General features: G+C 44.8%; 1 protein-coding gene across 8 annotated transcripts in view; it reads right to left on the bottom strand.

Moving 5' to 3' along the window:
- The window catches only part of ECT2 (epithelial cell transforming 2), a 270,409-nt gene that overhangs the window by 134,392 nt on the left and 121,623 nt on the right, over window positions 1-14,394 (bottom strand). For all 8 annotated transcript variants that reach the window (XR_011031390.1, XR_011031388.1, XR_011031389.1 and 5 more), the window contains 3 exons: window positions 13,760-13,898; window positions 6,699-6,853; window positions 1,612-1,719 (listed from right to left, as the gene is read on the bottom strand). Coding sequence is in view for 5 of the 8 variants with exons in the window: in XM_068281039.1 (XP_068137140.1) it covers window positions 1,612-1,719; window positions 6,699-6,853; window positions 13,760-13,898 (402 nt within the window). In the remaining 3 variants the exon portion in view is untranslated. The remainder of the gene's footprint in view (window positions 1-1,611; window positions 1,720-6,698; window positions 6,854-13,759; window positions 13,899-14,394) is intronic.

Genomic DNA, 14,394 nt, shown 5'->3' with positions numbered 1-14,394 from the left:
GGTGACTAATTGAGCCAGAACTCTTAATGGTTGGTAGGGGTTCAAAAACATATTTCACTCAATGAAATGCAAATCAGTTGCTTTCTTTTATTTAAGGTTATTTTTTCGATTTTCCTTTTGATGTGCTATCTGCCACTGTTAAAATAAACCTACCATTGAAATGATACTGTTCTGAGACTTTTCATTTCTTTGTCATTGGACAAACTTACAAAATCAGTGAGGGGTCAAATAATTATTTCCTCCACTGTATGCCTCTGTTTGTACCCCCTATGTCTTTGTACCCCTGTTTTGACCCCATGTGACTGTTTGTAACCCTGTGCCTCCATTTGTAATCCCCCGTGGATTTTTGTACCCCCTGTGCATCTGTCACCCCCCCCCCCCCAAGCACTTTGGTTTGTACCCCTTGTGCCTCTGTATCCCCACTGTTTGCAGCCCCTGTGACTACATTTGTACCTCGTGTTGCTCTCTGCCCGTTTTTAGCCCCCTGTGCCCGGCTTTTTCCCCTTCGCTTTCTCTGTACCCTATGGACTCACCTTCCAGCCCAAGTCCAACACTGTCTGTCCTCCGCCTCCTGCTCCCTATTTGCCGCGTACAGCACCGCTAGATGCAACATCGCCTCCTGTATGTCATGTGATGTGATGTGATATACAGTCACATGACATACAGGACGCAAAGCGATGCTGCATCTATCGTGCTGTATGCGGCTATAGGGAGCAGGAGGCGGAGAGCAGAGGACAGACCGCGTTGGACTCTGGCTGGAAGGAGAGTCCAACACTGCTGCGGGAACATGCACCGGTACTTGGGGGAAGTTTGAAGCCGCTTCTTCAAAACTTCCCCCATGCGGAAATGAGGTCATTGCGATAAGATCAGGTCGTTCGTATCGGCAGGTCGTTCGTATGTCGGGCGTTCGTAAACGGACACGCATGTGAGCAAGCGCCGAGAAACGGCTGTAGTGCCGTCCGGATTTTCCCCTGGTCACCTCTCCCCTCCACACCACCACAACGTCGGCACACACAGGTTTGGCACCTCTTTTTGAAGTATGTCAAGGCTGTTTATGTATGTCTAAAGGAACGGAATAAATCTTTTTGGGAACGGTTTATGTTACGGGTGCACAGTACTCCTTTTTACACGATAAATATATATAAAACACCACTGCCTGCAGCAGCGATCAGAGCCCACCAACAGAAATCTCTGTTGGCGGGCAGAAAAGGGAGGGTGTGTTAATTTGTGTGCACGGATGTGTGGCTCTGCAGTAAGCCATTAAAGCTGCAGAGCCCTAATTTGAAAATAGCCTGGTCACTTAGGTGTGGTAAAACCTGTGGTCCTTAAGTGGTTTAGATAGATTAGCTTCATGCTTTTTTTGGTTTGATTCAGACGCTACTGAAGCCAAATAGATCAACAGGGCTGCCAGGTAACTAGTATAGTCTCACTTCAGTTGTCCTTTAAAGTTTAGTGTCAGTTCATATGACACCACTGAGGAGTTAAAAATACATAGAGACCCATAACAGCAATTTGAGACATGCCAATAGTTGTCCATAGGCCAGGATATTGTAAATCGGAGGACAGAGGAAAAAAAACAAACATTCAGATAAATATAGCAGATGACCTTACTTTTTTTGAGGTTTTCTTTATAGCCCTGGATGCTCGACTCAGCGTACTATCTACATCTTTTGTGTTCACCTCCAATGAATCAGGATCAGTAGTATAAATCAAATTTTCCTATGAATAAAAAAAACAAAAACATGCAAATACAGATTTTTTTTTCTTTTGAAATTGGAAAGAGAGATTGCAGTAACAAGTCAATTTTGAAAAAAAACAAACATGAAATAAGGTTAGTGAGCAAAAATAGGTTTGAGGAAACTAGTTTATAAACCTATGCTGCCATCTAGTGGATAACCAATAGAATTACTGTACAAACGAAGTGCAAGAGGTTTTGAATCAGAATTATACCATTTATTGTTTAACTTAAAAATATGTAAGAGTCAGCTTTTGAGCCTTCGTCAGACTGAATCCTATATGCTTACAAGATAGCTATACACAGAACATGCAACATCAAAGGGGATACTTGAAATTTGTTAGGAAACAAATACAGATCATTATGATGCCTTAAAGAAACACTTAAGCCAGTTTATAAACTTCTTTTTACCTTTTATTTATGTGAGGCATGTTTGCCCCGGTTAAAACGCTGCTATCCCGCAGCAGAACGAGGGGTCTATACCCCCCAAATCCCCCCTGCAAAATCCCAGACTTTCTTGGTCGTGGATCTTGCTGCTCATGGAGGCAAAGCTTTCGGCTGCAGCTCTGCCTCCATGTGCGTCAATCAGCCGTGGATCTCCGCCTCTCCAGCGAAGGAAGGCTGAGAGGGGCGGGCAGAGGCACGTGATTAGCATGTGACGCTTGGTGTAGTGGAGCGCACACAGAAGGATCGTTGTGCTTCTGAGCCGCTCGCTATGCGCCGGCCAGAAGTGAAGAGGGGAGGCCATACTGCACACACAGGGAGCAGTATGTCCGGTGGGGGGGTCAAGCAAGTCGCCGGTGCCGGCATGAATATTCCACTAATGCCGGCAGATGGGGGGGGGGGGGGGGCAGGATGAGCTAATGGTATGTACTTGTAACCCCCCACACACTGCAGCAATCATTTTTCAGTTGTGGTATTCTTTAAGGCGTCATCAGGACATTGTTTATATTTCCTAAAAAAATCAATGTATCCCCTTTGATGTTGCATGTATAAAGCGGTCTTGTAAGTATACAGGATTCAGTCTGACGAAGGCTCAAAAACCGAAAGCTTACTCATATTTAATGTTACCCAATAAATGGAATCATCCTGATTCAAAAAGTCTTGCTTTTACTGATGGCTAACAGTACAATAATTTACTGCTAGTACAATCCTCTAAATAGCAGTAAAACATGGACGGGTGCACCTATTTTCTAAGAGGCGCTCACATCCGTGTTTTACTGCTATTTAAGGCACTTTTGTATTGACCTGAAGAAGCGGGCCAGCACCCGTGAAACATGTCTTATGTGCATTAATAAAACTCATACTTACCTTTGTAGTTTGTCGTTTAAGGATCTAAGATCTTTTTACTCCTAATGCCGGGCATACACGGCACGTTTTATGCGCCGACGCATCCCCGCTTGTCCGCGCGGATCGATTGCCGCTCATCCCCGCCGGTGCTTCCTTATCACCGCTCGAATCCCTGCCATTGTCCGCCGGCGGGAATCGAGCGGGCGCGGGTCGAGCGGCATGATCGGGCCAGCTGAATATGATCAGCTGGCCGATACACAGTACAGAAACGTACCGTGTATCCCCAGCATAACACACATGTACTTGGGTACTAGATATATAGGGCGCCTCCAACAGTGTTTTTAGACATTCGCAACAGGCTTTCATTACTGTGTGAACTCTTGAAAGGGTTGGGGCGATTCAATTTTCTTCTGGTCATGGGTCCTTATCTTATCAATAGGAGGCCTTCTGTTATTTGCATGCTGAGATAAGCTGAATAAGGTAAGGAAAAAAAAATCCCACAATCCCACTGGCACCTCACAATTCCTGCAGTTAGGCAAAGGCACCCAGACCAGGTAAAAAGAGAGGGGAAAAATAGGGACCTATTTGATTAAAAAAAAGGGGAGAAGGGAGCAGTTACATATATTTGGGGCACTATTTTTGGGCAATTTTTATTTTTCGACATTACAACCTTGAATAAATGTGGTTCAGGGAGAGTTAGAGTTTAGTAAAGTGAACACCCATGCAAATGTACAAGTACAAAGAAAAAATTACTGCTTAAAGAAAACCTGTATTAAGAAAAACGTCCCGGGGGGGGGGGGGGGGGGGGGGGGGCATGGGGGGGGTGTGAGCGTACTTACCTCGGGAGGGGGAAGCCTCTGGATCCTAACGAGGCTTCCCCGTCCTCCGCCGTCCCTCCATTAGCCCCCGAAAAGCGGTGAGGTAATTATTTACCTACCGCGATCCTGCGCAGGCGCGCTAGCCGCTCTTCCTTCGGGTTAAAGCAGAAATAGCCAACCCGGTCTATGAACTCGTGTAGGTGCAAGTCCTTTTGCGCCTGCGCACTAGAGTGGATACGATCAAGCTTGGCTATTTCTGCCTAGCCCGAACTAAGAACCGCTACTGCGCCGGATCCCAGAGAGGTAAATAAATCAAGCCTGAGTAATACAGAGTGTCTCTTTAAAGTAAACTGGCGCTAGCATCACTTTCAGCTGAGTCATGACTCAGTCAGTACCGTTAACACATGTCAGTGTTAACGGTAAAGGTTACATGAAACAAAGTATTTTTAAAACATTTTACTGTCCTCTTGTCATAGGTAGATGTGCTTTTTAGCTCCTTTCTCAAAAAACTACCGGCAATCATCACTTTTCTTGCCCTATGTAGAGCTACAAATCTGTTCATTAAAAGTTATCAATCTGACTAAGGCTGGGTTCCCTCTTGCACCGGATCACGTACTGTACAGCCAGCGAGAGCAAACAGTAGTGTCCTCTCCAGTAGCCCATTGTGGAATGGCTTAAGCCTGGGGCAGATGCGTTTCAACCATATCAAACACACAAAGGGAAATACTCACTCCCAAACAGTCCTCTGCTGCTTTATAAAGCGTGCAGGCTGCTTATAAGCCTATAAGAAGTGCACACACACGTTACACCTAGTCTGCAGTGATTAATCAAGCAGAAGCTGAGCAGGTCAGTCAATCGTTGGCTGACCTGCTCAGCTTCTGTTTGATTAATCACTGCATACTAGGTGTAACGTGTGTGTGCACTTCTTATTGGCTTATAAGCAGGGCTGTGGAGTCGGAGTCGGAGTCGTGGAGTCGGAGTCGTGGAGTCGGGCAATTTTGGGTGCCTGGAGTCGGAGAAAAATGCACCGACTCCGACTCCTAATGAATTTGTAACTGTAATTAAAATAGAAAATATGATAAAATGTTCTATTTCTCAGATAAACGTCATTAAAAATAATGTATATATACAGTATATATACAGTAATAGCTGTGCTTAGTCTACAAAAATAAAAAAAAACAATCAAAATTAGTTACTTGTGCTGCTTCAATAAAGCAGTCCCCGTATTTTTAAAGTCAGATATACATATCTGATTGTGACTGTATATAAAGTGTACACAGGAATCTCTTTTATACACTAAATAACATCTATGCTGTAAGAATAAAGCCTGATGTGTAGCCGTGTCACTAATAGAGATGGTCAACGAGATGGAAATAATTCTGCATTGATGCTGATTTATGCAAATGTATGCACTCCCTTTGCTGATGAAATCAAATAATTTGATATGTTGTTAAAATTTGGTTTGGTGACTACAAATTAAAGGGAAACAGACGGATGAAAAGTAAAGTTTTATACATACCTGGGGTTTCCTCCAACCCCCTTCAGGCTAATCAGTCCCTCACTGTCTTCCACCACCCGGATCTTCTGCTATGAGTCCTGGTAATTCAGCCAGTCAGCGCTGTCCGGCCGCATGCCGCTCCCACAGCCAGGAACATTCTGCACCTGCGCAATAGTGCTGCAAAGGTGTAGTATGCTCCTGGCGGCGGAGTGTGTGCATGCGCACTACGCCTGACTGGCTCAAGTACCTGGACTCATAGCAGAAGATCCAGGTGGTGGAGGAGGACAACGAGGGACTGATTATCCTAAAGGCAGCTGGAGGAAGCCCCAGGTATGTATAAAACTTTAATTTCATCTGTCTCAGGTTTACTTTGTTACACAGTAGTACTATACTCTACATATGCACTCCCCACATAGCTGCAGAGAATCCACTGAGAATGCTGTGCACATTGAACACAGAGGTGTTGTCTGTTTACAATCTCCTCATTCCCCTGCAGAGTACCTGCACATCATTTTTACATGTACCCACACTTACATTGCCTAGGGCCTGATAGATGTTCTTTGTTCCGGTTTGTACCTTTTACAAGTACTCTTACCAAGGACTAGTTTTAGTCTAAAGGGAATAAATATAGTAGTCTACATATCCTTCTCACTTCAGTTGTCTTGTAAAATTCCTAAGCTTTGGCAGTTAAGAGACGAATTTCATGTTACATGTTTAATCAACAAAATTGTAATATGCAAATTAGAGGAGTCGGAGTCGTGGAGTCGGAGTCTGAGTCGGTGGAATCCTAAACTGAGGAGTCGGAGTCGGTGGATTTTTGGACCGACTCCACAGCCCTGCTTATAAGCAGCCTGCAGGCTTTATAAAGCAGCAGAGGACTGTTTGGGAGTGAGTATTTCCCTTTGTGTGTTTGGTAAGTTTCAGAGCAGTTGGGGACAGGCTCCTGGTGGTGGCAGCTCCAGGGCTTGACTGCGCTCACATATGGTGTTACATGCTGGTTCTGGGGCCCCGGGCAGTGAGAGTTCCCGGGGCCCCAGGCTGGCTTGTGCACCATTGTTTTTAGCGTTTCAACCATATGGCTATATTGGAATGCATCCGCTCTTCCAGGAAAATCATGTTCCAACGGCATTGTTAATTAGTCAATTAGGGATCCTATGTGTTTTAAGTTAAGAAAAAAAAAATAGAGGCATACACCACACAACTGTTCAGCAAATAATCCATTCTGGTCTGTCGGACAAGGACGGGGGAGTAGACCAGACACGCAGATGGACAAAGCTGCATATTTAATAACGATCTCCTGTTAGCCAGAAGCAGTATTGAAGCTGCCACACTGACATGGCAGGAGGACAATACTTACAGCATCTGCCTTACAAATGGTATTGGCTATGTGCCGGCACAACATCTTTAGCCAATCCCCCTTCAGAGGTTCTTCTGTGGTCAGCTGGAAGCTAAATAGCTGGTTGGCCTGTTCAGTTGGAGGTCGCACAACCAATGCAAACGCATTGTGACATTCTGAAACATAGAAAGGAAAATTAATACAGTAACACCAGGAGATTACCGCACTCTCTTTGTAACCACAATATAGCTAGGTATAACAGGTTACTTGTATCTTGTGATGGTTTAACCAAATGATTTCTAAACTCAAAATGAGCAGCAGTGACACTGTGCATTATGTTTGCTAGTCACTTGCTGCGATGCAGAGTACTGAAGCATGAACACTTTAGTCACGGTCTGTAAATTAATATTTTTAAGTTTAGAACACCCTTTTAGCTGTGTAACCACGGCAAGTAATTACATAGTTATTAATGCTAATGCTCTGCACCATGCTGTTACTACAGCGCCATTACTGTAATGGCACATGGTCACATTGTACGGGCCTGCTGGGTCCAGACACAGGCGTTACTTAGAAAACTCATAAAGACCAGCTAAAAGTCACTTTCTTTAAAAACGTACATTTTTGGAGGTGCAGCCAATCAAAATTGACACTTAAGGTATAAAAGATTAAAAAATATGTATTAACCCCTTACAAGAATAAAGCAGTTACAAAAGATGTCTTTTCCTCTATTTACGTGGATTCCCATTAAAATGCAGATTGACCAGTACTAAATAGGCCTCCTACCCAAAGGACTACTGCAGTAGTGCATAACTGGGTGCAGAGCTTAGTATGTTTAAAAAGTGTACCTGAGATGTAAAGATAAGTTTTATACATACGAGCTTCCTCCCGCCCCCTCCGCACCTATCGCTCCCACGCCCTCTTCCTCAGCCTCCTCATTAGCCCGGTAGAAGCGCAGTTAGACTGGCCAGTCGGTGCAGACGCATTTCCCCAAACCCTCGTCTCGCTCCTGCAGCATTCTGTGCCTCCGCAGTGAGCCCTGACTGGCCAAGCTAACGGGACCTCTACTGGGCGAATGAGGAGGCGGAGGAGAAGGTGGGAGCGATCGATGTGGAGGGGGCTGGAGGAAGTCCCAGGTATGTATAAAACTTTTATATCTTTAAGTCTCAGATTTCCTTTAAGTACACATGAACAGAGCAATATGGAGACTGGCATATTTCCTTTAAACATCACCAGTTGCCAGGCTGTCCTGCTGATCTCCCGGCCTTCAGTAGTGTCTGAATCACACACCTAAAAGAAGCAGGTGGCTAATGCAGTCAGAAATACCTGATCTGCATATGCTTGTTCAGGGTCTGTGGCTGAAAGTATTTGAGGCAGAGGATTAGAACAGCCATGCATTGTGCATGGTTTAAAAGGAAAACAAAAACATGTCAGCCTCTATATTCTTCCATCTTCAGGTGTGCTTTAAGGATTCCCCAGATGTGCTGGAAAGGCACTCACTCACAGCTGCACTGTACCAGAGAACCTAAAAACTTCTTTAATACAATTGAGAATGTATATATACACACCGCCTAACATTTTCAATCTGCAAAACTTAAAATCGGAAGAGCTCAAAGCTAAATGTAGTTATTTTGGTTCCTAAATACATTCTAGCTAGTGACCCGGAGGCCGGTTTCACACGATTGACCTGTGGTTTTAGGCCTGGTTCACATTAGCGTTCGCTGTCAGGATCCGCCTGATCGGATCCGGACCGTATACTGTACAAACGGAACGTACGTTCCGCATAGCAATGCAAAGGCTATGCGGACGTTCACATCCGTACGTTCCGTACAGAACGGAGCCGGACTCCAGACAGTTTTCCAAAATGCGCGATTTTCCATGTCCGGTCATCCGGCCCACGCACCCGGGCCGGATCCTGACCCGAACATGCGGCCATGCTGTGTAATGAGAAACGGATGTTTCTCATCACACTGGCAATAGGACCGGATGCTTCCAGCACCGGTCCTATGCCACTTGGGGGGCCCGGACTACACACCGGTATCCCCCATGCTTGCGGTGCCTTTCTGGCACTGCAATGTATCTAGTTCCGGCTACTTTATTGTAGCCGGAACTGATACATTCCGGATCCGCAACTGGTGGCCACCCGTACGGTCTCTTTGCGGCCCCCGGACCCGGCCCCCCCGGACACTTGGACTCGAACCGCAAGTGTGAATGGGGCCTTAGCCGATCGCATAGCCAAAATAAATAAATAAATTTAAAAAAAAGATGGAATTTACTGAGGCATTGTGCGGTAATCTCCATTCTGTCTGCAGGCCAAGCAGGAAGTAATGCTCTCCAGCGCTCAATTCCTGTGGCCAGAATTTGAACTGCACAGAAGTGCATTGAAAAAATACGCCTCTGCACATGCACGCCGCAGCGCGAACACCAGAAATGTAAAAAAAGAGAAAAGCTGCGTCACCATAGACTTGCATTACTTTCGGTTCGCCGCACATGTTGCAGCAAATAGGGCACTTCCGGCTGAGCACATCGCACTGCGCGAGGTGTGAAAAGCCCCATAGACTTTCATTGGCGTAGCGTTGGCCTGCAGCAAAATAGGCCAACACAATGCGCCATTGTGAAAGGGGCCTGAAGTTAACTTGGGCAATGCATGCTGTGCAGGTCAAGAGAAACTATGAGGAGAACGTTCAGAAATCACTGCATGTCTGCATTTTTGGCAGTTCAAGAGACTGAAGCAAATTATTTTAACTGAGCTTCAAAGCTTCCCTGCTAATCAGCAAAGCTTTCCATGATAATAAGAAGGCTTGAAGAGTGAAGAGAGTGGCTTCCTCCCATCACTAGAGACTTCCTCCTGACAGGCCTGGAGACCATTTTACTTTACAGCTAGACCCATGTGAAGTGCTAAAGCTTCTGCCATGCAGTGGTCAGTTTTTATACCCCAAATTAATTTCAGGACCATTTTTTAAATCTTATGTTTTAAAGAGTAACTGTCAGGCTGCAAAAGCTAATTTAAACCTCTATTCTCCTGTGTTAAACAGTTTAGAAGGAAGTCAAAAAGGCAATACTGAAGTTAAAAATCTCTCTTACTGTGATGTGTGCTGACAGCAAGGCTCTGTATTCCCAAACCCATAAAAAGGACGAGAGGACGCATACCATACAGCAAAGCATTCTGGGGCCCTCCCCTCGACTGCTAGTGAGAAGTAGGCTCAAGTTACAACAGCATGTCCAGCTAACAGCACTGATAAATCTCCAGGTAGAGTACACTGCAGGAGTCCGCTATTGTTCCTAGCCACATGGCTAATTAATATTCACTGCACAGTACGGTTATTCAGTACGAGCTTTTCTGTGAGTGGAATCATCAGGAAGCAGGCAGGACATGACGACACATTTGGCTTCATACGAGACAGACAAACATGGAACCTGCCATGAGCTGTCAGGAGCATCATTCTCTGCATATACTATATAAAAATTCTGTGAAGTACAAACGTGGACAGTGAAATGCATATGTAATGTAAGTACAGCCAATATTTAGTTACTGATATATGTGTTTATTTTCTCTGAGACCTTATACCTAACAGCTCCTCTAAGTAAATGGTCTATTCAAGGCAACTGATGACTGGAAACTTTAGGGCTGGTACACAAGCCAATATTCACTTTAGTCAGGAGAATTATTCCCTTCTGATGAAAAGACGGATCAGAAATTACAGATTAATTATTCTTTAATTTGGTGAGAAGTTATCAGACATGCTGGTAAGCATATGTGCCTCCCACTTGTTAAGGGAGCAAACGTTATAGGACAATAAGCTTCTCAGCTGTTCCAAGGCGAGGCGTGTGTTATTCCCTCATTATCACAATTACAATAAGCAGATAAAAAGTCCAGAGTTCTTTTCAAGTGTGCTATTTGCATTTGGAATCTGGATCTCATCTTGAGAGTTGACAGCAACAAAGAGCTGTAGCTATCAGTGATGCAAACCATCATTAGGCTAAAAAAAACAAAAACAAACCCATCAGAGAGCTGGCAAAAACATAAGGGGTGTGTGTGTGGGGGGGGGGGGGGGGGGGGGCAACTGTGGTGGATGATCAAAGAATTAGTTCCCTGGCGAAGAAAATCCCCTTTACAATAGTTGGCCAGATCAAGAACACTCTCCAGGAGATAGGTGTATATGTGTAAAAGTCAACAATCAAGAGAAGACTTCACTAGAGTGAATACAGAGGGTTCACCACCATGTAAACCATTGGTGAACCTCAAAAACAGGAAGGCCAAATTAGAGTTTGCCAAAAAAAAAAATCTAAAAAAGCCTTCACAGTTCTGGAAGAACATCCTATGGACAAATGAGACCAAAATCATCTTGTACCAGAGTGATGGGAAGAGAAGAGTATGGACAAGGAAAGTAACTGCTCTTGACCCTAAGCATACCACCTCATCAGTGAAGCATGGTGGTGGTAGTGTCATGGCGTGGGCATGTATGGCTGCCAATGGAACTGTTTTTATTAATGTGACTGTATTTTGGTATTAAATAATGTGACTGCTGACAAAAAAAGCAGGATGAATTCAGAAGCGTTTTGGGGCAATATTATCTAGTCCTATTCAGCCAAATGCTTCAGAATTCATTGGAAGGCACTTCACAGTGCAGATGGACGATGACCCAAAGCATACTGCAAAAGCAACCAAAGAGTTTTCAAGGCAAAGAAGTGGAAAGTTATACAATGGCCAAGTCAGTCACCTGACCTGAATCCAAGGGTGCGTGCATTTCACTTGCTGAAGACAACATGCCCCCAAAACAAGCAGGGACTGAAGACAGTTGCAGTAGAGGCCTGGCAGAGCATCACCAGGGATGAAATCCAGTGCCTGGTGAAGTCTATGCGTTCCAGACTTCAGGCTGTAATTGACTGCAAAGGATTTGCAACCAAGTATTAAAAAGTGAACGTTTGATCATTATTATTGTGTCCCATTGCTCCCTTAACTAGTGGAAGGCACATATGCAAACTGTTGTAATTCCTACACCGTTCACCTGAATTGGATGTAAATTAAAGCGGACAGGCTGCATTTAACCACTTGCCGACCGCACGCTTATACCGTGCGTCGGCAAAGTGGCAGCTGCAGGACCAGCGACGCAGTACTACGTCGCCAGCTGCAGGCTGATTAATCAGGAAGCAGCCGCTCGCGCGAGCGGCTGCTTCCTGTCAAATCACGGCGGGGGGCTCCGTGAATAGCCTGCGGGCCGCAAATGGCGGCTCGCAGGCTAAATGTAAACACAAGCGGAAATAATCCGCTTTGTTTACATTGTACGGCGCTGCTGCGCAGCAGCGCCATAAGGCAGATCGGCGATCCCCGGCCAATCAGCGGCCGGGGATCGCCGCCATGTGACAGGGGACGTCCTGTCACAGGCTGCACAGGACAGATAGCGTCCTGTGCAGCCCCGATCACCGGGGGGGGACAGGTAGGAGAGGGAGGGGGGTGAATGTCGCCGCGGAGGGGGCTTTGAGGTGCCCCCCCCCGCCAGCCACACACAGGCAGGCGAGATCGGACCCCCCCAGCACATCATCCCCCTAGTGGGGAAAAAAGGGGGGTGATCTGATCTCTCTGCCTGCACTCTGATCTGTGCTGGGGGCTGTAGAGCCCACCCAGCACAGATCACATAATTCAATGCTGGTCCTTAAGGGGGGGTAAAGGGTGGGTCCTCAAGTGGTTAAAGCACATCATGTTAGTTTCATTTCAAATCCATTGTGGTTGTGTATAAAGCCAAACATGTTAGAATTGTGTTGATATCCCAATATTTATGGACCTGACTGTATGCCTTTATGTTGATTTGGCTGATGAAAAAGGTTTTAGTTCTTCAACATTGCCACTTGGCTGTATTTTGCACTAATAATATGCAGAACAGGTGACCTGACTCAAGTATGCCTCCAATCCCACAGACTGCATCCTTGTACTAGTTATGTGATGCAGACACTACTGATGCAAAAGATGAACACAACAGCCAGATTGATTGACATCTGAAGAAGGGAATAGAAGGTATTCATCTCACCACCGTTTTCTTTAAAGAGACATCCTTGTTCCCCCTGTTGTGAGGTATTAGGGCACACTTTCTTTAAAAAGTTACCTGTTCAGAACTTTAAGGTACGCTTAAAACGCAGGAAGCGGTTCCTATGTTTAAAATAGAATCTACTACCAAAGCACGGATCCATTCGATACGGAACACAGAGTCCCAACAGCATATTTTCATAGATAAGACGGCAAAATGTGTCCAATGAAAGCATATGAAAACAGACATTGTCCGTTCGCTACGCTAGTTGCCCATTGCCGCCTATCGCTCTCTTCTAAACAGCCCGGTGGCCAGCATTAGCATAGGAATTTCCATTGGACTGCAAAAGATCGATGAGAAGCCTCTGCAACAGGGAGAATTCTCATTGGTTCATTTTGGACCAATGAAAAAATTCTTTATGTTGCTAGGGAGAATTGGCCTGCTGCAGCTTATGGAGAGCCCCATGCTTATGCTGGCCTTTGGGCTGTTTAGAATGAACCGAGCGGCTGCGGAACAGGAGAGTGGCACTGCGTACGGGCAGACGTGGAACAGACTGGTGTGAACCGGCCCTTATCAAGATTCGCTTACTTTTGTCTCGGTTTTGTCTTTGGTATAATCAAAAAGAATAGTTTAAACCATCTCCAGGTATTTGTTTATGATTTAATTAATGTAAATGCAACATGCATTTACATTAACATGATTGCAGGCATCTGGAGAAGTAAATTTACTTGTAGGGGGTTTATTGACACTCAGTGTGTTTCCATATAATATCATTACTGCTCAGCATGTGTCAAAAAAAAATAAATAAAATAAATTCAAGGATAGCAGCCACAATGGAATTGTGGGCTAGCCTGGGCTAAAGCCTTCCTGTTGGTCCGTCCGTCCGTCCGTCCGTCCGTCCCCCCACCCAACAAAAAAAAAAAAAAATATTGCAGAAAGTTAGAAGTCTCAGTTATAAATATTCCAATTCCCAGTCATATGGTCATTTAGGAATTCATTATATGGCTTTCCCTTGAGGCTCTCACATGTGGCACTAGACTAATACGAGGATGTTAAACTGACCTTCAGTTTCTCGGATATCAAGAACTTTCTTTATCTGAGACAATGGCATCAAGATTATGTGCTTAAGAGATGCAGGTGGTCTTGTCTGGCCATGGGGACTCTTAAATGTACCAATGACTTTATGCCTCTTCCGTGCAATCTGCAAAAAAAGAAAATGCATTAGTTCCCTGTCCTATAGCCGGGTCAAAAACTATTACTGTACATGACTATAAGCTCTCAATCCCACTTTTGGGAAACTTTTTTTTTGTCCCAAAAATTCAGCTTTTATTAGTCAGGTCATGGGATATTTACAGTCTTCCAGGCATCTCTTCACTTGCAAGAGATCCAGGTTTCATAATCATTTCTTGGGCAACCACTTCCACAAAAGTCGGTGGGTCAGCTTATACTCGCGTATATACGGTACTTATTTAACAGTGTTAACCTGTCTACCATCTTCCGGTGAGACATTTTCAAGTAAAAAAAAAAAAAACCTGTGATAAAATTGTAAAATTTATAAATGAATGTGTATGCGTACCTGGAAGATTTTTTTCCAGAGTAAAATACACAAGAAATTACTTTTTCCCTATGGTGCTGTCACCTAAGTGTAGGTAATAAAAATCTTAACAGGTTTGGGACTCTTCTAATTGGGGATTCGC

The sequence above is a fragment of the Hyperolius riggenbachi genome, chromosome 4 (assembly GCF_040937935.1).
Source record: "Hyperolius riggenbachi isolate aHypRig1 chromosome 4, aHypRig1.pri, whole genome shotgun sequence".
Lineage (NCBI taxonomy): Eukaryota > Metazoa > Chordata > Amphibia > Anura > Hyperoliidae > Hyperolius > Hyperolius riggenbachi.
The sequence above is the reverse complement of the archived record's forward strand: the minus strand, read 5'-3'. Positions and strand labels throughout refer to the sequence as shown.